Genomic DNA, 24,168 nt, shown 5'->3' with positions numbered 1-24,168 from the left:
GTTCAGCTCAGGCCCTTCTTGAGAAGTGTTTTTTGAACTCAGTTTTTTGTGAAAGGAACTAACTTTGTCTCTCCATGTGACCAGATCCTCCAGCAACCCACTTCATCCAAACGCCCAGCTCCTCAACCACAGCCAGCCAGCCACTCACCATCTACAACGCAACCCGGACACCTGCACTGCCTATCATTAAAACCCTGTTTCTAAACTTCAGCCCTGCCTCTGTTTGTGTCTGACTGTGGGTCCTAACCCTGATTTGTTATAACACATTGAGCGATGTCTCAGAGTCAGATTTGGAATGGTTTTCATATCTGACCTCTAGCACACACTGACATATTGTTCATTTTTGATTTCCACATAAATGAAATCCTGATTTCCTCTCGACTGTCCTCTTCTTTTCCTCACCCTCATCCCTCCTCTTTCTCCTCCTTGTTTTCTTCTTCATCGTCTCCCATGGGCAATTGAAATTCCAGCAGTTTCCCTCCCATCCCTGAACCTTTTTGTTTTCCTCCTCCCACTTTCTTCCTCTGTCCCTGCCTCTGCCACCTTCCTCCTTCATATTTCTCTCCTCTCTCAGTTCACTTTAGTTCACTTTGAGCTGAGCGTTCTGATCAGTCAAATTAAGTGATCTCTGATCTCTCCTAAGATGTCCTGGACTCGAGTCTTTGTGCTGTCCTCGCTCAGCGTGCTCCTCATCCTCACCTGTGAGTACCTTGTCTAAGTGGGTGGAGGGAGATTTTTGGATATACATCCTCAGGGGAGATAAGTGGAATAGTTTGAAAGGGTGTAAAGCACTGATATCTGCTGACATCCTTAGTCCTGTTTATATACAGCCTTAATGTGACCTTTGACATTTTCTGGGTTTCAAATGTAAGCTTCACACTTTCACATTCTTTGTACAAACCTATCAGAGGGTTAGGGTTGAATTTAAAGTACTTCATAATCTACTTTTATAAAAGAGTCAAAGTTTGAAGCCATATTTCAGGGACGACTTCTGGAAGACTCTGTTTATGTGACACTGACCCAGAAAACATTTTCTCCAATTTAACACAATAAACCAAACCTGTAATTTTACCTGGAGATGTCCAACAGGATTCAAGCCAGAATGTCACAAGTTCAGGACTTCAGCTATATGAATCATGTTTCAGTCTGCTGCATTGATAATTTTAAAGAAAAAAATCATGGTCTGAGGGTCCCTTTGCATATTTTTACACCAGAGGCTCTCCCTTAGATCTGTTGCAGTGACATCAGGAGGGATATGTGTAAAGAGAGGGGAATGACAGGCTGCAAAGATTACCAGCTGGAATCTAAGAGGCAGTAGTGACCATACAGCCATTGGATATGCATGCACTGTAACTAGTAAGGTGCTCCTTATAGTTCTAAACTTGTGAGACTCTGTTTTTATTGTATATTTCAACTTTACAAATATTTATATTTGTCCTCAAATCAAAGATCTTTCTTACCACTCATATAAAGCACTGTCTCTATCAGGGCCTGTGTCCATTGACAACATTTTTTGCACTAGCAGTGCCCTCAACCTTACCGTCAGAGTGCTTCTCTTCGTTGCTTTCTGTTCTCATCTTTCCCTTCCCTACATGGCAGTTACTGTGTGACTTGGCACTATGTCTCTGTCTTCAAAGGTCATTGGTCATGATTCACACCCTCAAACTGTTGTATCCATCTTACACCTGAATCGCGCTGTGTGTTTCATACTGCGTATGTTTTTTAATAACCTGGTGCAATATTATCTGTGGAATAACTTACCTCACTATCTATTCATTAGATAGAAGTGTACATTGTGAGTATATATCTGTTATATTTGCTATATTTTATTTTATTTTGATCTATTATTATCTTATTATATCTCATTTTATTCTATTTTATTCTATTTCACCTTTATCATTACCATTATTATTGTTATTATATGTTTAACTATGATAGTACACTGTTGTATTCCCCTGTCCCGTGTTGTAGGCTGTTGTAACAAAATAATTTCCATCAATGGGGGATCAATAAAGAACATCTTATCATATCTTATCTTAATGTTTGGGAGGTTATGGAAGTTGTCTCATTACATTTCCGCTTTCCTTTGCGACCATTAAGCTAGTTTAAAGCTTTTCTGTGTGATTAATATTTGCTTTCATTTAAAGGATATTTAAAAAGAAAATTTAAAAACAATAGAAATGAATCGTGTCCAGGCATTAGCAGCAGTTATAGACCTAAAAATAGCACCCTCTAAGAAAACCCCCCAGGTTAGTTTCTCCTCTGCCAAGTTGTTGTTGAGACCCAAAGTCCCGCCCCTTCTTGATTTTGATTGGTCACCTATGCTGGGCTATGGGCCATCATGATTTCAAGAACATGTGTTGTAATAGTATTAATCTATTCTGTTTGTACTTGGAGTTGTATCATGAACTTTGTAACTGTGATAGTAAGGAGCATGTTTTAGTCAGTTTTTTTCTTATGCTGTATACTTATAAGAAAGAAGCTTTTACATTTGTTTTGACTTTATTTTTGAATTCTTATACTCATAAAAGTCGTAAATTAAACAACTACAATTACATTTTGACAAACCTGAGTATGCAAATGCGCTAATATGACCTCATTCACATGCTGAAGTGTAAAGAAAGGAAGCTATAACTTCTCCTTTACCTGACATTCTAGTTTCCAGTGTGGTGGAAAATGCAGCCGTCAAGGACAACTCAAAAGCAGGGGATCCTAAAGGTAATACCTGTTAAAACACTTCCAGTATTTCCCACAGTGCTGCTTCACAAGGCTTCCGGACTTCAAATCTTAACCTCTGTCTTTAAGGAGTAGAGCGGCAGTTATTCATGAAAGAGTCAGAAGCTTCCAACTTCTTCAAACGCCGCAGTCGCCGCTCACCCCAATACTACAACGAGTACCTAGGTAAGTGAATCTGATCAACCAGCTATTAAAGCAACTGTTGCAGGATCAGAAGAAGTACTTCATACCAGGCAATCCATCATTCAGTCGGCAGGATTCTAAGTGGGTTGGTTGGTCTGTGGTTTGAGGATGGAGTTGGTGGTTGATAGTTTATATTTTGAGAGGGTGTTTGACTCTCCTCAGGGCAGCTTGAGTGGTTACTGTGGCCACACAGTCTAAAATATGACATGCTCTGCCTCCCGTATGACACTTGTATGTGAGTATGAGTGCATGTGGGAGTGAGGGTTTGTTGGACTCTGAAGATGCTGTGATTTGAGGTTTTGATTTCAAGCTGTGAAAGTTCAAGAGGGATAGAGAGAGAGAGTAATGGAAACTCAAGCAGGTGTTGTGCTGCTTCTACTATACAGTGGCAGCTCTTAAGCTTTACACACACAGACACACACTCGCAGAAGCTGGAGGCTGCAGAAGGAGTCACAGGGTAGTATGGAGCAAGCTCAGTTTCTTGGTACAATAAGCTCATTCTTCCACTGCCAGCATCGGTACAATCCATGGGTGACGAACCTCAAAGGAGAGGAACAAACACACTTATGAGGGGTGTTTCAGAGGAATCCTACAAAATTCACAGAGTCTTGTATTCAAGACTTATTTTAAAGCTCCTTAAAACTTCAGTAACCTTAGTTAAAATGGTAGAAATTGCCAAATGTTGTTGACAACATAGGTTGTCATCTTTTCAGTTAAGTATGCAACGGCTCATTTACTTAACCAGCCTGTCCGGGAAACCAAATTGGGCCTCAGTTTTGGCCAAACAGGTCCACATTCTTTACTTGGAAAAAAATAAAACATGTTGAATAAGAGCGATTATGGAGTTAAGTTGTTTTCTGAGAACCAAAAGGACGCCATGCGAGTCTCTAAGGACTTAGTTTTGCCAAAAAAGGTGATGCAGATGTTGATCAAGCTTGAATGCAACATCCTGGGGCTCCATGAGAGCAGATTTTTATACCTAGGCTGAATTTGTTTGTAGAACCTACTTTAATTGGCAATCGCTCGTCTCAATTCGTCCGACGAAAATGAGAAAAATATTTGCTGCTCTCAAATTGCCCAAAACAGATTTATGAAATACTTTGAAGCAGATGTTGAATGATTGCATAACTTCAGATCACTGCTCATAAAGCAACAGTTGTCCTTTGAATTTTTTGGGTTTATACCTTTTCTTCAATTTATGATGCTTATGATGCTTTATTCTAAGCTCAAGGAGAGATTAGGAAAGTTAAGAGGACTCTCAGGATATTTAGATTCTTTCAAATCCAATGCAAAACTCTCAGTATTGAAACTCTTATAATTAGTCTAATGCATACACCTGGCTCGTATACAGGTATAAGTACTAATGAGAAAATAAATAAGCATCAAAGAATTCCTTTTTAAAGTCAGGCTCAAATCATTGGCCTGTTTGGTAATACATTTGCAAACTAGATGCAGGTCTGTGTGTTTACAGTAAATAATGTCATGTAAGCCTCACTCTCTCTAATCCCTATAAACTTGTGTTCAAATAAAATCAGTGACTCAAAGAAAACACAGGCAATGCAGTAATGTCTAATGTATACAGTGGCTGCCCTGTGCCTGCAGAGGTGGGATGTTTGTGTTTGTATAGTAAGGGTGCAGGCGGGAGGAGGGAGGTGTAGTTTTCTAATACATTATAAAATGTAGTCAAATGTGGACAACCACTTATTTGTTTTTTACATCCCTGCAGAGCCACATTGATGTAAACATTATACGTAATGTGTGGAAACATGAGGCACTTAATCAAAATCGGACTTTGCCTTTCAGAATAGGTCTACTGTGCTGTTACCTACATGCTCTCAGTGACAGTGCTAACATGCAGATGTTAAAGCTCCAGTGAGGAACTTTCACTTGTGGGTCTGTTTTGTCGCCCCCTTGTGGACAATGCGGTACATCTAGTCTCTTTGCTGATTTTTTTCCTGTACACATGAGATTTTTTTTTCCTGACAACACATAATGTACCACTCATTGTCATAACTACAATACAGAAATAGTAAATCTTTACACCAATGGTCTTGTCTGCTTTTGTAGCTCATAAAACAGCATAAGTATCAATTTTAGTCTTCAATGACTCCAAAATTAATTTACATTTAACGTAGCCTACCTGCACATAGTCTAACACAGGACTTCCACCAGATCCATGTCCGGTCCATCTCTGATCAGCTGCGGTCCGGCTCCGTGCGCTCTCGTCCTTCAACACCCACCGGTTGCGTTTTCGGAACTGGGCACTGGGCACTGGGTTGTAGTTAAGTGAAATACGATCTGGTGATAACACAGAGTGTTTTATTCTGAAAATTAACCGCATGTTTTCATTTTGTTTTGGTGTCTGACTTCCTGTCCCGCTCCATCTGCTCTGTTGGGATTAATGCGTCGTGCTCCGGCATCCGGCAAAAATAGAAGTCTTGTGTATCTGATCTGTTGCATTCCAACCTGCTGGATCAGAGACGCAGCAAGAACGCAACGGAGCGGATCCAGTGGAAGTTAACACATTGACTAGAATAGCAACATATCAGATCAGGTGCTGTGACGGATCGGAGACGGATCTGGTGGACTTTGACCATTACTGTCTGTCACATGTGATGAGGGGGAAGGAGGGGGGCCCATGTGCAGAATCGTGAAGATGAAATAAAACATACTTAAAAATATCCAAACAATAAATCAAAAAAATGTCTGACAGAAGATTTCAAAAACGAAAAGAAAAAACCCTCCTATGAGCATGAGGAAGACACAGGAGACGACGTAAACAAGACTCAATGATCTGAACCAAGGAGAGGAGAAACAGAGAAGCTAAATACACACAGGGTAATCAGCACAGGTGTGACACAAGACACAGGTGAAACGAATTATGATAATCAAGAGGAAAGGACAGGAAGTAAAACTAAACACACAAGGAGCAAGAAATCCAAAATCAAACAGGAAACACTGAAGACTGAACTAAGTGTGTTGGCTCTTGTAAGCCACCATATAACACATCACCACAAAGGAACTTCTGATCTTATGATGGTGTTTTTTTGAAGAGGCAGAGATTCAGAGAGGACTCGTCCCCTGGGACAGTCAATGTTTGCACAAAATATGATATCAATCCACCAAACAGACTCATCGCCTATCTCTTGAGCGCTGTCCCCAGCACAGCTCCAAATCAAACAGAAGAAAAAAACCCTGTGTTGTTTTTGGAGACAGCAGCAGCTGCACCTGTATCATTAATCTGTAAAATATGAGAGGGTTGACATAGATCAACATTTTTGGCTTCCTGCTAAGCTCTCATTTCCTTTTCTTTTCTCAGCTGAGCAGAGGGTAAGACTCGCCAAGGACGAGCAGAGGAGAGAGTACAACGAGGAGCAGAGGGACGAGTTTGAGAACTACGTCGAGGAGGAGCGTGATGGTGAGACCTGAATGCAGCTGCTTTCTATTCTAAATTAAATGCCCCAGAAACTCTGGGGAAAATCAGTAACACAACAACATAAACAACCATCCATTAAACCCCACTTTTCACCCTTCCACAGAAAGCTTTAAATACAAACGTCTAAGATTCAGACACTTTGTACTGGGACACTGAATTAAACCTAAAGATATACCAAACAGACTCAGGAACAGTCAGCACAAGCTTATTTAGAAAGTCACCATCATGTTGAGAGCTAACCTTAATTGTTCCTTGAGAAAAACCTTAGATAGACTTGACTGTACTTCACAAGAGGGCTCACTAGAAAGAACATATTGGGGTGAGACAGGGTACTCGTCTGGATCTTGAATGGACCTCATGGCACCCACGAGCGTTGGGACCACAGCACAGTGCCTGAGACTCCACACCAAATCAAAGCGTCCATTTGTGGTCCACCCCAAGCTGACAATCTTTCCTGTGGTTGTCTGTTCTGTGATATAGTTGGAGTGTTGGTTTCTAAACTGAGAACTGCTAACTTTAAAGATGTGACTGGGTGTTACATAGAAGACAAGATGTTTCAGGTGGTTTGGGTCAGTGGGTTGATACAAGGAAAATTAAGAGACATCCATCAGGTCACAAATCACATCAGGGTTTCATAAATAGGGATACTGCATGAGCACATACATGTCAGAACTTTTCTTTTTTGACACATCCATTAACATTATCTGATTTTGCATTTCTGTCATGCTAGTACAGGAAAATTAAATGTCTTGAAATTATGACATGCAAAATATGCATCATTCCTTTTACTTTTTTTAATTATTTTTTTTGTTAAGCAATCTGAATAGAAACAAGTCAAGTTAAAACTTGATTTCAAGCAGGCAAACTGCCAGAAATGGTGGCTTTGACACCATACTGATAGTGTTTTCTACTTGTACTATTTTTTTAGCTTGCAGTGTTATAGTGAAGTAAATTCCCAAATAGCTCTCAGAACAACAGCTAGGCAATATAATTTATACTTGGTTTAGAGGGTTTTTCTTAGCTGACCACTCATAAATGCAGTCCATGGCATATTCATTGTGTGTAAGTTGACAGAACAGCTTCAGCTTTAGCTCACTCAAAAAATGTGTACCTAGCTAAATGACTACAAGTAAGACAAGAAGCATGGGCTTTCAAAGGTTGATACATATTGTAGTGAGAGTTAGTTATTGAGGGTTTTATACAAACTCTATAACTGAGATGACACAACCTGATATTTATCTCCTAATGAGAACATGCGAGCAATTGCCAACATATCCATTTGCATCATAAGCTTTAAATTTGAAATTTGATCATTCAATTGAGTATATGTGAATAAGAATATGAGAAAAACAAATAAATAAAGTCTAAGTATGAAAAAAAAAAAAAATAATTCAAAATGTAAAATAAAAAAAAAAAAGCTTTAAATTTGATCAGACGTGCCTCACTACATATAAGCCCAACATTCAATCTTTACTACATTTAATTTTAAGCTTTAAAACCTCACTATTTTCATGAGCCAGGAACTGATTTTGTCTGCAGTGTGGTGCTGCACATTACCAACAAGTCATTTATCTGAGCTTTACCACCACAAACTGCTGCCTGCTGGGGTCGTAAACATGGCTGAAAGGAAACCAAAATTGTACACTTGCGGCCAAAAGACACCAAAAGCTGGACTGAGGGTTGCAGCATAGTTAGAAGATTATTCTTACAATGAATGTTACCAACTGGCAAAGTAGGAATTCTGATATCCAGGGGCGTGTAGAGACGTTTTTGACTGATGGCCCAAGTGGGACATTGTCATGCAGGAAGTGTGTACCATAACAACATTAATTTAACATTTCTGGCTAAACAAATAACATTTACATTGCCAATTAACATAACAATGTAATACAGATGTTATATTCTTGTTTGCATTTTTGAACTTTCCAATGTGACACAACACAGTGGGAACATATCAGTCTTCTAAGGTTTACATTTTCAGGACTCAGAAAGAAGGTATATGTCTAAATTCACAATTTGAAGAACTTAAAATTTCAGCAAAAAAGTAACATTTCAACGCAAAGAAAACTACTGACGGCCTGTTGAACAAAGTCCAAATAGACTGCCTCTGATAAGATAAATAGACGATTATAGTTTAGGAGTTTTGGGTGAGTTTTGAAGTAGGTGTATTTACACTGTAAGAGAAGAAGAAGGAAGAAACAGGTTACATTTACTGTTTGAACTGAGAGACAGTCCAGCTCTCTTCTTGAAATCTGATTGGCCACTTCTAGTGAAATCTTAAACTCTGATTGGCTTTTTACTTTGTCAGAGGTGGAACTTCTGTTAAAATCACTTGGACTGTGTTGCATCAGGCTGCTTGTAGCTTTCTTTGAATTGCAATATAGTTAATTTCCTTTGTTTAGCACTTTGTTCATAGTTCTTTTTGAGACCTTAAGAATTCAGCTTGGAAGACTCTGAACTTAAATGGATAATAGAGGCATAAGTAAATAGTAAATAGTTTGGAAACACCTTCTCATTCAAGGGTTTGTATTTATTTTAATGATTGTAATCACTGTAGATTAATACTGAAGACATCAAAACTATGAAAGAACTTATATGGAATTATTGAATGAACAAAAAAGTGTTAAACAAAGGAGAATATGTTTTATATTTTAGATTCTGTAAAGTAGCCCCCTTTTTGCATTTTTGAACTTTCCAATGTGACACAACACAGTGGGAAAATATCAGTCTTCTAAGGTTTACATTTTCAGGACTCAGAAAGAAGGTATATGTCTAAATTCACAATTTGAAGAACTTAAAATTTCAGCAAAAAAGTTACATTTAAACGCACAGAAAACTACTGACGGCCTGTTGAACAAAGTCCAAATAAACTGCCTCTGATAAGATAAATAGACGATTATAGTTTAGGAGTTTTGGGTGGCAGATCAGATTTTGAGGTTGGCCCATGCCACCCCTCTGGACACGGCCCTGATGTTATCATGTCTTTTTACCCGCAGAGCAAGATGAGAGAACACGAGAGAAGAGTGAGCAGTTCAGGGAGTTTCACTACGACGGCCAATACCCTCGCTACCACTGGTTCCACTGAGCTGATCGCTGCAGTGAGGGCCACGGAGTAGAGCTTATCATTGGAGTAGTGCTAATCCTGCCATCACCTTGCCATTGTACCTACTATTAAGTTCTGACACTTTGAGAGTTGTCTCCGTGTTGTTCTTTACTTTTATCTACAGGATGAAAGTTTTTTTTATAAAAATTAAATTGTGCAATATGTCTCCTTTTAAATGTAAAATGTATTAAAGTGCAGTTTTTGTTTTCTAAACCAAACTTTGTTATATAAAACGGATACTTTATTGTATGTTTTGCATGTTTTTTTTCATATACCTTTTATACATACAACTTATATAATGTCCTTTATGTCAGTCTGAGGTATTCTGAGCAATAAAATCAACCCCTGATGTTGACAACTGGACTTGTTTTTCTTGAGGGCGATAGCACCTCTTCTGATTTCTTGAAGTCAAAATTACAAATAAAGATGAGTTTCCTAACTCCCAGTCTACTGATGTGTTTTTACTCAGCCGAGCACTGTCTGGTATTTGAGGTATTTAAAGGAGAGGGAGGCGGTGTGGAATAAAGGGGAAGAGGAGGTGAGCTGCAGAAGTCATCAAGCTGAAATGAATTCCACATTCCTGACTGGAAATATTCCACACAAAGTGGGCAGAAGAGACAGAGGAGGTGGAGAGAGAGGGGGAAACCGTAGCAACGGGATGGGCACAAGTTAAACCGTCTAGCGATGTGGCGTGGCACTGTGTGACGCCTAATGACACAGTTTCTGTTTCCAGTTATTTCATCTGTACTGTGGAGCCACTTCAGACCTCTCCTGTTCAAGGCTTTGTGGATTGGCTCAGAGACTTGAGAGAGAGCCACCTGGCTTCAAAGTCATTATGGAAACACGTGGAGGCTGTTCTAAAGACTTTTGTGTCCACATGCAGAAGACTGGTTCAGTCCCTATAAATCAAATATCTGTCTAATGGAGACATGAGAGAGAAGAAGAGATTCTTAAAGGCAGTCATGTAAAAGCTCCTTACTTATATAAAAAAAGGCGTCTGAGTAATTTCATAATTTGGATAAAATGGACTTCTGAGATGAAAATGTTTCTTGCTTTAATCAGCTTGTTTCAAGCACCTCCAGATATTCAAATAATAAATCTATATCAAAACACCAGACTTTAAAAACATAATTCGTACAAATGTAAAATGACTACTATGACATGTAATATACAAAAATAAAAACAGTGTCCCAGCATCGTCACTGCATGCTGTTGAGGAACCTTCCATGCTCCTCTCCTCGAGTCAGGAGAAGCTCTCCACCGATCTTTGGTCCGGCTTTCTCCTGCAAAAAAAACAGAAAAAGCAACTTAAGTTCAACAAAAGTAACTCTTATTTATTTAAACATTAGACTTAAGATATCATTTCAAAATACTTTACCTTAAGCATTCCATCACGCTCCCATTTAAACAGGCCACAGTTACTGGAATGATAAAATAAAATCAGTCAGAAGTGAAAAGTTTGTAGAGAAGAACTGAAGAAGCTCCAAGGACACGAAGAGCGTTACCTGCAGTGTTTGTTGGGCAGTCTGTCCAGAGCGATGGCTCTCTGTCCACACGGACATTTGAAGAAACGCTTCATGGCATCGTGCCAGTACAGATCATGATTCTGCTCCTTGCACCGATCTGCTGGTTTGAAGTAGGTGTATTTACACTGAAAGAGAAGAAGAAGGAAGAAACAGGTTACTTTTACTGTTTGAACTGAGAGACAGTCCAGCTCTCTTCTTAAAATCTGATTGGCCACTTCTGGTGAAATCTTAAACTCTGATTGGCTTTTTACTTTGTCAGAGGTGGAACTTCTGTTAAAATCACTTGGAGTGTTTTGCATCAGGCTGCTTGTAGCTTTCTTTGAATTGCAATGTAGTTAATTTCCTTTGGTTAGCACTTTGTTCATAGTTCTTTTTGAGACCTTAAGAATTCAGCTTGGAAGACTCTGAACTTTAACGGATAATAGAGGCATAAGTAAATAGTAAATAGTTTGGAAACACCTTCTCATTCAAGGGTTTGTATTTATTTTAATGATTGTAAACACTGTAGATTAATACTGAAGACATCAAAACTATGAAAGAACATATATGGAATTATTGAATGAAAAAAAAAGTGTTAAACAAAGCAGAATATGTTTTATATTTTAGATTCTGTAAAGTAACCCCCTTTTTCCTTCATGACAGCTTTGCACACTCTTGGTATTCTCTCAGTCTGCTTCATGAAGTGGTCTCCTGGAATGGTTTCTAATTAACATGAGCCTTGTCAAGAGTTCATTTGTAGAATGACTTGCCTTCTTAATGTGTTTGAGACCATCAGTTGTGTTGTTCAGAGGTAGGGTTATTTGACTACTGTTGTAATCCGGATTATGCCAAAACCAGATTATTTCATAGTTTTGATGTCTTCAGTATTAATCTACAATATTGAAAATAATTACAATAATTAAAAACCATTGAATGAGAAGGTGTGTCCAAACTTTGGACTGGTAGTGTACTTCATTCCATCCCTACTTAAGTCTTTACAATCTGCCTCTGTCAAAATGCCCTGAGTCAAACACAGAGTTGTTATTTTTCACCCAAAAATTAAAATAACTATAATAATTATATTTATGTGTATATATACTTTTTTCCCCCAAAGAATTGTATTCTTTTAGAGTTCTTTAAAGGAAACTGTAATTATTTTAAATGTTTTATTTCTTTGTCTTCTTGTGTGATTTTATGGACTGCTTGTTTTATTTTGCTGCTCTAAAAATACAATTATTATTATTATAGTTATTATTCTTATTATTCTTATCATCATCATCTATTTATTTATTTAATTCTTCTTATTATTATTATTTTGTATTATTATCTTAATGGTCATTTTGATATGAGTGTTTTATATACACTCTTTAGGGGAACATCTTAACATTAAATATGTAATATTGTAGTGTATAAATTTCACGTACTGGCCTCCAGTTTAGTGGTTAAACTGTGCGTCCCATACACAGAGCTGCAAACTGAATTCAAATCTGACCTCTGACCCCTTTGCTGCACGGCATACCCCAGTCTCTCTTCCTAGTTCCCCATTCTATCCACTGTCCTGTCCTCAATAAAATATTTAAAAAAGAAAAGAATGAATGAATAAATAACAATAACCTTTTTACAGGTAACAGCTCGACACTTCATCTCCCTGATGCCCTTCATCTTCTCCTCCATCTGCTCCTTCTTCACCAGGGCGTCAAAGTAGCGCTCCTGCAGCTGGTACTCCGCCTGAGAGAAGGGATGAAGAATATATCAAAATCTTTCATTCACACCTCACAGAGTTTGAGAGGTAACAGAAAAGGGAAAGTGATCAGATTTTCTCTTAATGTGTGAGAAAGATGCACATCTAAGAAAAACAACTCGTCATACCGCCTGCAGCACGACCCCGTGGCGAGATTTGGCGTTGAGGATCTTTTGAAACTCTTCTGACTGGACATACTGGAGGTGCTCCCGCTTCTTTTTCTGGGCTGGTTCTTCCTCCTCTTTACTTGATGATTCATCTGCAAAGTGAGTCAAAGTTGAGTCTTTAATATGGACTTCAATGAATCCAGAAACCTGGATTATACTGAATAAACCATGTGCTCCTATGTCTCCAGATTCTTCAGTGAGCTTTTCATCCTGTCATCAATACATTTTTATATTTTATACTCCAAAAGTCTCATCAATGAAGCCAAGGATGAAAATCAAAGTACAGGTTGCAATTCAACATATGATCTGGGTGTTTTAAGGTACCTTTAGATGAGTTGAGATTCTTCACCACTCTGGCGTCGATGTCGCTCTCTTTACTCCTCTTTCTTTTCACAGCGTTGGGATCTTCCTTCTCCACCCCCGTCCCTTTGGCTCTGAGCTTCTTCAGAGCAGCCAGTTTGGCAGCTGATAGGCTCAGAGCGCTGGGCGCCGGGGCCTGTGGTGGACTCTTGTCAAAAAAGAGGATGTCATCTCCCTCAGAGAAGCCTCGGCCCAGGGTGGGGGCGTGGGGAGCCGTGGGGCTGCGGGTGGCCTCAGAGGCTGCTTTGGGGGACATCAGACTTCCTCTGCCAGGTAAAGATGACAGTGATCCAGGTCTGGGCCCTGTTGAGTTCTGCAGCACCCTCTTCTGGATCTCTTGTGCTCTGCGCTGGCGAATCTCCTGAAGCTCCCGCTGCTTCTGTTTCTGCTGCTTCAGCAGGTCTGAGGCGGTGATGGACTGAATCGGCGCTCCGGACGCATCTTTGGCGACTGAGGACGGACAACGGGTTATTAAACAAGCAATAATGTGAGGTATGAAGTAAATTGATAAGAACATTGTAAGTGTTGTAAGTGCAAAAGGGGAAGCCTACAAAAAGTTTTCATGTTGATGCTATGAGGATATTATTAAAGAATATACAAACTGTATTACCTGACTGGCTAGCATGTACCAGGTGCTTCTTCAGCTGCAGAGCTCCGGGTGTTGGCACTGACAACAGACTCTTAAACTCCGTAGAACAACCAGAGACTTCTCCTGACTTCACGCCTGGAAAACACAAACACAAACACGAGCCAATCAAAAGAGAGGAATCCTTTCCTTTAATTAAGTCTTACTGGCTGGAGCTCCAGAAAGTATGGAGATCATTCTGAGGACTAAACTTCCACTTACTTTTGAATTATTATATCTTGGAAAAATGACAGTAGAACTTACAGGCTTTACAGATAAGTATGTTTATGGTAATGTTAATTTCAAGTAAAAAAGCCATAACACAGAAATGGCTTACGACAGAGAAACCTAAGGTCAAGGATTGGGCTGAAGTGATGCAAATAATTTATACCATTGAAAAACTGACTTATTTGACCAGATTAGAAATGGATCAATTCAAAAGGACTTTGGCAAAAATGGATAGAGTACACAACAACAGCTAGATTACAAATTACAAGATCAATGCAAACTACCATCCCCTTGGTTCACTGCTACAGATTTCTAAGTGTTATTGGTATTCATATTGTTAATGTATGTTATATGGTCAGTATTGTTAATGTTATTATCACTGTCATTATTATCACAATTATTATTTTATTATATGATTATTGTTTTGTTTTATTTTACTTTATTTATTTTATTTACTTTTCTTCTGGTTCCTTCTGTTGGCTTATATCTTTGTTCTTTAAAGTGCAATTTTAAAGAAGTGCCAGTTGATTTATATGACTGAAAAAAGATAATTTGTTTTAGAATTGAGAAATTTGGATATACATTTTCAAAAAGGTAAATTCTCACTAGATGCTTTAACGACATCTTATTATCAGTCTCTCCATCTAATCAACTGATTCGAAGGTGGGTTTTTTTTTTTTTTTACTTAATACTTTTTTTGTTTTACTAAAAAAGAAAGAACATTTCATGTTTTTAAGATGTATTGAAAAGTGTTGGAATGACAATATATCTCAATAAAAAGAGAATTCCCAAAAAAATAATAAAGAGGAATCCCTATTTACAGTGAGGGTCAAGAGTGTTCACAGCAAACAGATTTAAACATGTGAAGGACATGTGAGGGAAGCCAATAAGAGGACGTATAACAGGCTTACAAAGTGTAAAGGGTTGTTGAAAAACAGATCATCCTGATGCTTTTATAGATGAATGTGAGAGAGAGAGAGAGACTCAGTCCTTACCCAGCTTCTTGGCCTGGTTGACAAGCTGAGCTGAACCCTTCACAAACAGCTTGTCCAGAGTCCTCTGTGCTGGTTTGGACGCCGTTCTGCAACACACAGACCTGTTACTGAAACAGTTCCGACCCTGCCCACTCCCACACACTGGTCTTGGCTCTGTATGCTGCAATTAGCATGCTTAAATTGATTTCAAAATGCTCTGTTAAAGTGCAAATATAATTACCATGTCTTCAAATTGGGCAGGGTTGTGACCTCTATAAACTAGTGTGTGTACAAGAGTGTTTTTTTTTTTATTTATTCAGTAAGAGTAGGTGTAAGACGCAGGGGCTTTCCACGTCTCATATCACTCACATTGATGAAGCACAGGCAGCAGAGGAAACCCCCCCGTAGTAGAAGCCGTCCTGACACAGCCGATCCCTCAGGCCGCCTCCTCCTCCCTTGACCTTCACCTTGTTGGGAGCTTTTCCAGAAAAGGACGACTGCAGGTCGGCTCTCTTTGCACTCATCTTCTTGTACTGAGCTTTGACGTGATACTGGCAGAACTGGCAGTCAAACTGTAAACCATCAACCACACATCAGACAGCTGTGACATACAATCATCAGGAGTATATGGATTCAAAAGTAAGGATAGTTACTCAGATTAAGGGAATGGTTCGCATAGTAAACACAGAAGAAGAAGATGGACGCACCAAGTTGACGATCTGAGAGCAGGGGTCTCCGTTCTTCTTCGCAGCCTTACATGTCCCGTAGTCCTGAGCTTCACCCATCAGCAACACCTTCTGTGATTGATCCACAGTGAGGCTCACCTGCAGACAGACAACACCAGCTTTGATTTGATTAACTGTTCAAGCTTTGTCTCTCTTTGTTTCCATCAAACATCTCACAAAAGGAACAGGTACTACATATTTATATTTGTTTTAAAGATGTGATACTGATTGATCATTGGGTAGTTTACTGGTCCTAAGGGACACTCAGGTCCCAGATGCAGCTTACAAGACACATGACATGAAACATCTGTCACATCTAAAAACAGCTGCTCATCATATGTATGTTAACGTGAATTAAAAAAAAGTTTAAATGAATCCTGTACAAAAATTCAAATGAAAGATACGCTTATTCAGTAAAATAATCACCCGCATGTTGTGATTTTCACTATTTTACTAACATTTTTGAGACAATATTAACGATTAAATAATAGAGAAGAAAATTCTGTGGAATACTCAGTTTAAAAAAAACAAACATTTGAGCTCTTTGAACTTGTTTTAAATTGCAAAATATGAATGTCAATATGAAACAAAAAGACTTTCTGTGTAGAACGTTTCTGTTGATTTTGGCGCCCCCATGTGGACAAAGCTGTGCCTCTCATCTCTTTGCCGATTTTGTCCGGCGCATGAGGAAGTAGTATTCCTAACAAAAAAAACTTGAATTGCTTTATTTAAAAAGTCAAAGGTGTTACTTGTAAATAGTGCTGGGCGATATTGAAAAATATGTTATCTTGATAACATTTTTCATATCAGTCGATATGGATAGTTATCACGATAAATATCAAATCATTATTTCATTTAAATGTAAAGTCAGATTTTTGCTCCTGAGTGAAAGTTGAAGATAGTTTGTTCGTTTGTATCTGGATTTAGTTTTCTGATGAACTTCTTGAATCCATCATTTCTGATGGTGCTAACAGGAAGTAGGTCTTTAGTGTAAGATGAGATTATTGTGAAGTTTTAGTTTGTAGATCCTTATTTTTCTCAGGTTGAGGTTATAAGCATTATTTGATTTAAATTTACAACAAAGATATATATAATTGTGTCCTGTGTATCAGTTTAGTAGAGGATTGTTTTGAGTAGTGCTCTCCCCTTTAAGTTTACTAAGGGTTACAGGCAGAGTGATATTATTTCCCACAGTGCAGTGAATGCATCATGGTTATTAAGTGTTCAGTTGTACTGCAGTTGCTGTGGACATCCAGTGGTTGGGGGTATAATTACAGGTTACATATATTGAATTTTTATCGAACATTTGTTTTATTTATATTGAGAAAAATTCTATCACGATAATATCGTTATCGAATTATCGCCCAGCCCTACTTGTGAAGAAACATTCTGTTCAGCAGCATGCAGTTAATCACTATAACTGGCACCTGTCCCGCACGTGGCTTCAGATGTTAAAAGAACTACATAGGAATAGTCAGTCTTTATGCAGATGGTCTAGTTTGCTTTAGTAAGTCAAAAAGAAGCATCAAAATGAATTTCAGTCTGTGACATATTCAGATAAAAGCTCCTCACTGGAGCTTTAAATGCCTGCGAGCTGAAGTTCTTCACCACGGCTTTCAGATAATGACTACGCAGCAGAACAAAAAGAACAAGGTGAGAGGGTGCACATCAGTTGAGTTACAAGTTTTTATTTCTAAGGTTTGTTATTAACACAATATAATTGTGAAAATCTGATACAAAGTGAACTAGAGTGCTGAAAGTTTTGCAGCTCCTCAGTATGATAGAGTTCATCTGTGGAGAGTTCTTCAGAGACGACTGTTAATTCAGCCGTCTGAGATTAGAGGCTCTGAGCTAAAACTGCCCTGTGTGTGTGTGTGTGTGTGAGTGTGTGAGTGTGAGTGTGGGTGTGAGTGTGAGAGTGTGTGTGTGTGTGTGTGTGTGTGTGTGTGGGCACAGAGCAGGCTTTCGTTGCCACAGTCCCGTCTTAACATCTCACTCTGTAATGCCACGCTGACCCCAGCATCCTAACTGGTTATTTTCACTACCAGACACCACCAGACTGCTTTAATTGACTAAAAGCTTCAGATCCAAAAAAGCACAGCAACCAGTTCAGTGTGACATAAAGAAAATACAGGGTTAGCACTACACCACGACAGACTGAGAGTTCACTTTTATAGTGATTGTGTTAAAACTGACACGCAATGTTCCTCTAACCCCATCTGACCCCATCTGACCCCATCTGACCCCACCATCATCTGTCTGACCCTGAAATGTACATCTGGTACTTTTTGTAACATCAGCTGTATTTAACAAGAGAAATACATATTCATGTTCTTATTATACTACATTATTTCAAAGGTAACCTCTCCTGAAAGTTTAATAACTACTTGATTCCACATTGTAAAGAATAGGAGGTGTGGGGAAGTAGAAGAGGGAAGTTTGCAAACTCAACAATAACAACCAGGCCTGCACTAGATATAACACATATGGTATATAACACATACATGGTTCAATACACAGATATTAATATGAAGTGTGATGAATGGGAAAATATTAAAGGTTGTATAGCAGGGGGCGCCGTTGGCCTAAGCGCGCCCCATATACAGAGGCTATAGCCATCATCGCAGAGGTCGCAGGTTCGATTCCAGCCTCGACCATTTCCTGCATGTCCTCCCCCACTCTCCTGTCTCTCTTCAGCTGTTCTATCCATTAAAAGGCAAAAATGCCACAAAATATAACTTAAAAAAATAATCCAAAAAAATAAAAAAGACTGTATAGCAGCTCTGACTCTCTGTTTCTATGTCTATCTACTATTGGTCATGTATTACAGTACTCGTGTCTGCAGCCAATCCTGCTGAATGCAAAATAAATCCTGAATGTACAGGAACTGGCACACTCCATGATCAAGCACCTGACCTGCCCCACCCCTACTTCCCTAGTAGACCCCTCAGATCCTCAGACCAGGGTTTGCTTGCTGTGCCTCGTGTGAGGCTGAAGACTGAAGGTGACCGTGCCTTTGAGCATGTGGCTCCATCTCTCTGGAACAGTCTTCCACTCCAAGTGCGCCGTGCTGATTCCACTGAGACTTTTAAAAAGCATCTGAAGACACACCTTTGTCATGGCTGTTGACCATCTTTTGTAATTTGTTGTTATTTTGTCTGCTTTCATTATTGTCTTATTTATTGCACATTGTATTGTCTTGTCGAAATTGAAACTCTGTGAAACAGTTTGTGACTATGCTCTGTGAAAGGTGCTGTACTAAATCAAGTTTACTTACACTGGGAACATGTCTTCCCCTCTTTCTTCTCTGTCTTCCTGTCACTAACTTTAGGTCCCTGAGCTCCCTTGTCTCATGGGTTCCTCTGGATCGCTGCTGTGAACGTCCTGCTGTTACAACTCTGTTACTTGTCTCTATCCATCTCTCTCTCTCTTCATCTCCCTCTATCCCTCTCTCCAACACGGTCTCAGCAGATGTGTGTCTAACAGGAGTCTGGTCCTGCTGGAGGTTTCTGCCTGTTAAAGGAAGTTTGTCCTTGCCACTGTAACTTGCTAAATGCTGCAAAGTGCTCTGCTCATGGTGGATTAAGATGAGATCAGACTGAGTCCTGTCTGTAAGATGGGACTGGATCTTATCCTGTCTTGATGTTGGGTTTTTGTTAATTGTAGAACATAGAGTACGGTCTAACCCGCTCTGTTTGGAAAGAGTCTGAGGATAACATTTGTTGTGATTTGGCACTTTATAAATAAAGATTGGTGATTGAAAGCACTTTTTTCACCACTAAATTAGCTGATACAAACTTAAGCCTCATCTGACTGCATCAAAACAGTATGAAAGCAATGGCCATGATACAAAGGTCTCATCAATGATCATACATTTTGACTTTTTGCAAGGTTTTATTGTAAATGCTCATACTCATATTTTTCCCTGCACTTCATGTAAAGCGTCTTTGAGTAGTAGAAAAGCTTAGCTAGTATTATTATTATTATTATTGTTATTATTACAGTGATAAAAATGATTATCACATTTCTTATGCAGCCCTTGTCAAACCCTTTATATGTGTTCCTTCATGTACTTTAAATCAAACTGCATGACTAAGCTGGTGTGTACATTATAGATAAAGCCTGTTCACTCACCCCGTCATATCCATCCTTCTGCTTCATGGAGTTGGGGTTGAGGAGGCCGATGACGGAGCCTGTCTCAGTCTTCCAGAGCTCTTTGTGGACTTCACCGAACAGGAGCAGAGACACATACACTTCCAGGTTGTGGAGGTCGTTCAGTTTCCAGATGCTGAAGGTTTTACCCTGCAGAGGAACGAGTCAGTCAAAAATCTGACTGTGCACTGTGTCTCATAGATACTACTACTTTTGGGACCTATGACATCTCACCACTCTTAGTACAACAATCAACATTCAAGCTGCCAGATGAACAAGCCTTCTAACTGAAGTGCACAGGGTGGAAGTTATATAAACTATGATTAGGGAATTAAAGATGGAATATTGTTGTAGGGACACGTAGCTCCAAAAAGCAGATGAATAAAATACAACAAGAACTATATTTTAATAATCCAGACCTCTGGAGCGCGATCATTCTGAGCAAAGAAACAAGGATCACAACAACACATTAAAGGTTTGAGCAAAGACCTACACTGCTGCTGCTTTGGGGTGTGACTTTGTTGACCAGCACAGCAAAAGTCACCCAGTCACTGTCCTCCAGCTTCTCCCGAGTCAGACGCTCCGGCAACTCTGACAGACGGATGAGACGGCGATCAGCCATCTTGCGATCCATCTCACAGGAGGAAACTCGTGGTTTTCTAAAACATAAAAGGAGCACACATACAAACTGAAACACTGGACAGTCAAAGTATCTGTTCTTCATCAGCTGATTTTTCTTATTAAAGTTCCAGCATTTCTCCCTCTTCAGTGTCTTTACCTGAGCCGCAGTCCTGAGTATTTCTCCACACCCACATCTTTAGGCAGAGCAGGAAGAGGGGAAGGTTTATTCTGTCCTGCTGGAGCAGCTGGAGCCGCTCTGCTCTGGGAGGCTGGAGGTGAACGCAGAGGATTTGCTTTGCTGGCGCTCTCTACCGGCTGGAAGGAGCTGCCAATCTTTATCTCCACCAGTGGCCCTCTGTCTTCTGATGAGTAAACAGTGAAAAACACACACTCACTCATTGAAAAATCTTTTCTAACAGTTCTGTTAGTGTCCTTAAGTTGTGTTCATTTGAGTTCTACCTGGTGACGTGCTGAGTTTTGGAGTGTGAGCCAGCCTGGGTTTACGTTTGAAGGAGTCAGCGTTGTTCAGCTGATCCAGGAAGTCAGAAGACTTCTGGAGTTTTGGACTTTCTCCTCTGACTGGAGTTGAGGTAGATGTTGCTGCAGACACAATGAGACAAGGAGACAAAACACAATCAAGCATCAACTTTCTGAGAAGTTAGAGGCTAAAGGAAAGATAAGCTGCTACCGTTTCTGATACCTTAATCTCTGCATGACTATGTTTAGTGAAACTTAATATTTGGTTGTTTTTAATTTAATATACTAAATAAATATGATTCTTGGAATATTTTTCAAATTAATTTGATCACAGATGCCTGTATGAATTACATAGAAAGGTCTCTTTGCAGCTTTGATGCTTCTGAAGGTGTAGAGGCAGTTTAACAGCATACCACAGATCACACGGGGGTTTGTGCAGGGAGTTTGCCATGAAAAGCACTCAGCTTGTTTGATTTTAGTTTTCAAATCTTTTAGTTTTTAGAGATCAGAATTGATGCAATAGTCTGGAAACACTTAAATCTGTTTTCTCCTCAAGTCTGAGAAAGTACTTGCAATCAAATGTCATACATTTCCATATTGTGTACATACCTGCTTGTGTCTTTGTCTTTTGTGTGGTGGTGACAGGTTTGGCCTTGGCAAGCCTAGAGGTTGTTGGTTTTGGGGTCACTGGTTTGGGACTTGCAGAACTTCCCTTTGTTGTGACTGGACTGGAAGGTGGAGCCTTCTGGCTTGCTTCAAGCTGCTGCTGCAATCGCTGCATCTGCTCCTGCATCCGCTTCAGCTCATCTTAAAGAGGAAAAGGACAACTCCATCGGTAAATACAGAACCAACAATAATAAGACGCTGATAAGAGGTGATGGGATCATCACAAACAAACCTTGTAAGTCCTCCTTGGACCTGTCCAGACTCTCACAGTCTTCTCCTCCCCTTGTTTTTTCTTTAGTTTCTTCATTTTCAATGTCATCCACGTCTCCAAAGAGCTCAGACACAGAGTCTCCAGACTCTACTTCTTGGCCCTCTTCCTCTAGTCCCTCTTTGTACTCTTCCTCCTCATTGTCATCATCAAACAGTCCATCCAAGTCCTCTTCCTGCTTCGGACCGTCCTGTTCTTCAGCGACACCCTCGCTCTCCGCCAACAGTGCTGTCAAAACATCCAGATCATCCTCACCTGGGGAGAGGAGAGGCATGATTACTTATTCTTAAACCTAATCTATCTTAATCTAATAAAGTAGGTTTGAAATTTATTTCTCAACAAGATACTTACTGTCCATTTTTTGTGATGCTGCTAGAGTCGCTGATATCAGATCATCCGGTGCCCTACTGAAAATAAAACACTTAAATTAAACTTATGGAAAAATGTAAGCAGACATGAAAGGAGGAAAGATATGGTCTGTTTTTTTGTCTTGAAGATAAGGAGAGTTCAAACATAAAATTATAAGTTACATGTTTCCCTGAACTGCTTGCAAAAGTCTTAGATTTGAAGGTACACTCTCAAATTTTGGGGTTAACATACTTGCATTGCTATCAAATGAAATGCTTCACGATGAATGATTATTTAAAGGTAAATGTGTATCAGTCAAGTATCTGATGTTCAAACTAAAATAGTTTACACCTGTGCTTTAGACTTCATTTACACATCCACTGTTTATATTTCTGTATTTGTGTCCTGTATTGTACCTCTCTTTACACTGAAGTGTCATGTTTAACACACCCCACAGTGCAGTATCCCATTAATGAGATGAATTCAACCAGCAATCACATAGGTGTCTCTATTAGACATAAAAGAAAAGTAAAGTTTGAAAATCAGGTTCAGTCTGAGACAACTGGAAGACTTTGGTTCACCTCAAGCCATTTTAAACTCACATAGTTCAACATTTGACACCATAAACTGTAGCTGAAGACATGGATAGCTACAATTAGGGAATTTAATGACGCTTGTTTCTACTATAAATATAATAACGAAATGTCGATCACAAAGTTTTTATTTACTCAGAGATACAGAGACAGCTGGCTTACCTCGGCTGTGTCCTTTTCTTCCTTTAATGCAGCTTTGACGGATTTTACAGCGTCGTCTAACTTGTTATTTTGAAGCTTTGTTAGCTTAATAAGAAATGTCTGTCTCTGTCTGAAAGAAAAACTGTGTTTTTATAAAATGACACTTGAAGGTTTTCGTGTTACCTTCACAATAAGCTGCAACAACTAGAGCGAGGTAAAAATCTAAACTGGCGCTAAACGAAGGACCCCGCTGTGTTGTCAAAGTTTCTGTAGGTGCCCAACAAGCTGCCTGAATAAAAACAAATCATTTCCTGTCTGTCGAAAAGCTTGTCGAGCAGAATCTCTGTTTAGAATAATTCTGAGTACATGTTCGAGTACGATATTAAAAACAAAACACAATTAAATTCTAGTTAGCTTGTTTCTGTTGCAATATTTGTCCACGGGGCAGTCATGAGCTTGAAAGGTGTTTACAGCAGTGAGGTGAGGACCTGGACACTTTGGATGTTGTTCCCAGATTTTAGGCTCGCAGGTTAACCTGCGACTCGCTACGTTCAAATCAGATGGTTCAAACCTTTTATTTACAGTCTATGGTTCAAACCTTAATTAAGGTCCAATATTTTAGATTATTATTATTATTATTATTATTATTATTATTATTATTATTATTATTATTATTATTATTATTCTTAGAAAAAAAGTCAGAATGCTGATATTAAAGTCAGATTTTTCTTTCTTTTTCAGTGTCCCTAATCCTCTTCCGTAAAGGCCAAAGCAAAGTCACTTGCAAAGTTTGCGGATCTTTTAGTCTAACGTGTCCAAATATCTATCATGGAATTAAAGGTCACCAATGTCGGTTTCCAGGTTTTTGAGCCCACTAAGAAGTGTACCTGAAAGAACAAAATCAGGGTGAAATGATATAGGGAACAGCCACTATTCCATTTGACATTAACCCTCAAAGACTCTAATAAATGGCTGTAACTTGCTTAGTAAAGGTTCTATAGTGACAAAAAATAATTTGGAAGTCTAAAACATTTAAGTAAAACGTTCTAACAAAACAAAACAAAACTTCCTGATGTTTTGTTTGAGTTCACTGTAAAAAAATGACTTACATTTCCAGAT

The 24,168-nt window shown here is 39.1% G+C and overlaps 2 protein-coding genes across 3 annotated transcripts; one reads left to right on the top strand and one right to left on the bottom strand.

Annotated features, from left to right (window-relative positions):
• The first annotated feature begins 554 nt into the window (after window positions 1–554).
• Window positions 555–9,898, top strand: ucmaa (upper zone of growth plate and cartilage matrix associated a). The gene is made up of 5 exons (XM_034673874.1): window positions 555–701; window positions 2,659–2,718; window positions 2,806–2,901; window positions 6,239–6,337; window positions 9,352–9,898. The coding sequence occupies exons 1-5, from the start codon at window positions 644–646 to the stop codon at window positions 9,438–9,440; spliced, it is 402 nt and encodes a 133-aa protein (XP_034529765.1). The 5' UTR covers window positions 555–643; the 3' UTR covers window positions 9,441–9,898.
• Window positions 9,899–10,490: 592 nt separating this feature from the next.
• Window positions 10,491–23,538, bottom strand: mcm10 (minichromosome maintenance 10 replication initiation factor). 2 transcript variants are annotated; one of them, XM_034673872.1, is made up of 18 exons: window positions 23,071–23,538; window positions 22,319–22,374; window positions 21,932–22,222; window positions 21,643–21,840; window positions 21,016–21,156; window positions 20,714–20,918; window positions 20,429–20,594; window positions 19,918–20,085; window positions 15,766–15,882; window positions 15,428–15,630; window positions 15,080–15,165; window positions 13,842–13,955; window positions 13,196–13,681; window positions 12,833–12,963; window positions 12,578–12,691; window positions 10,964–11,109; window positions 10,837–10,879; window positions 10,491–10,741 (listed from the first exon to the last, which is right to left on the bottom strand). In XM_034673872.1, the coding sequence occupies exons 2-18, from the start codon at window positions 22,323–22,325 to the stop codon at window positions 10,658–10,660; spliced, it is 2,700 nt and encodes an 899-aa protein (XP_034529763.1). In that variant the 5' UTR covers window positions 22,326–22,374; window positions 23,071–23,538; the 3' UTR covers window positions 10,491–10,657. The 2 variants fall into 2 exon arrangements, with proteins under 2 accessions (XP_034529763.1, XP_034529764.1); XM_034673873.1 differs by having other exon boundaries at window positions 22,319–22,371; window positions 23,071–23,382.
• Window positions 23,539–24,168: the final 630 nt, after the last annotated feature.

This window comes from Notolabrus celidotus, chromosome 21 (genome assembly GCF_009762535.1).
Source record: "Notolabrus celidotus isolate fNotCel1 chromosome 21, fNotCel1.pri, whole genome shotgun sequence".
NCBI lineage: Eukaryota > Metazoa > Chordata > Actinopteri > Labriformes > Labridae > Notolabrus > Notolabrus celidotus.
Note: the sequence above shows the minus strand (reverse complement) of the source record. Positions and strands in the feature narration are given on the sequence as shown.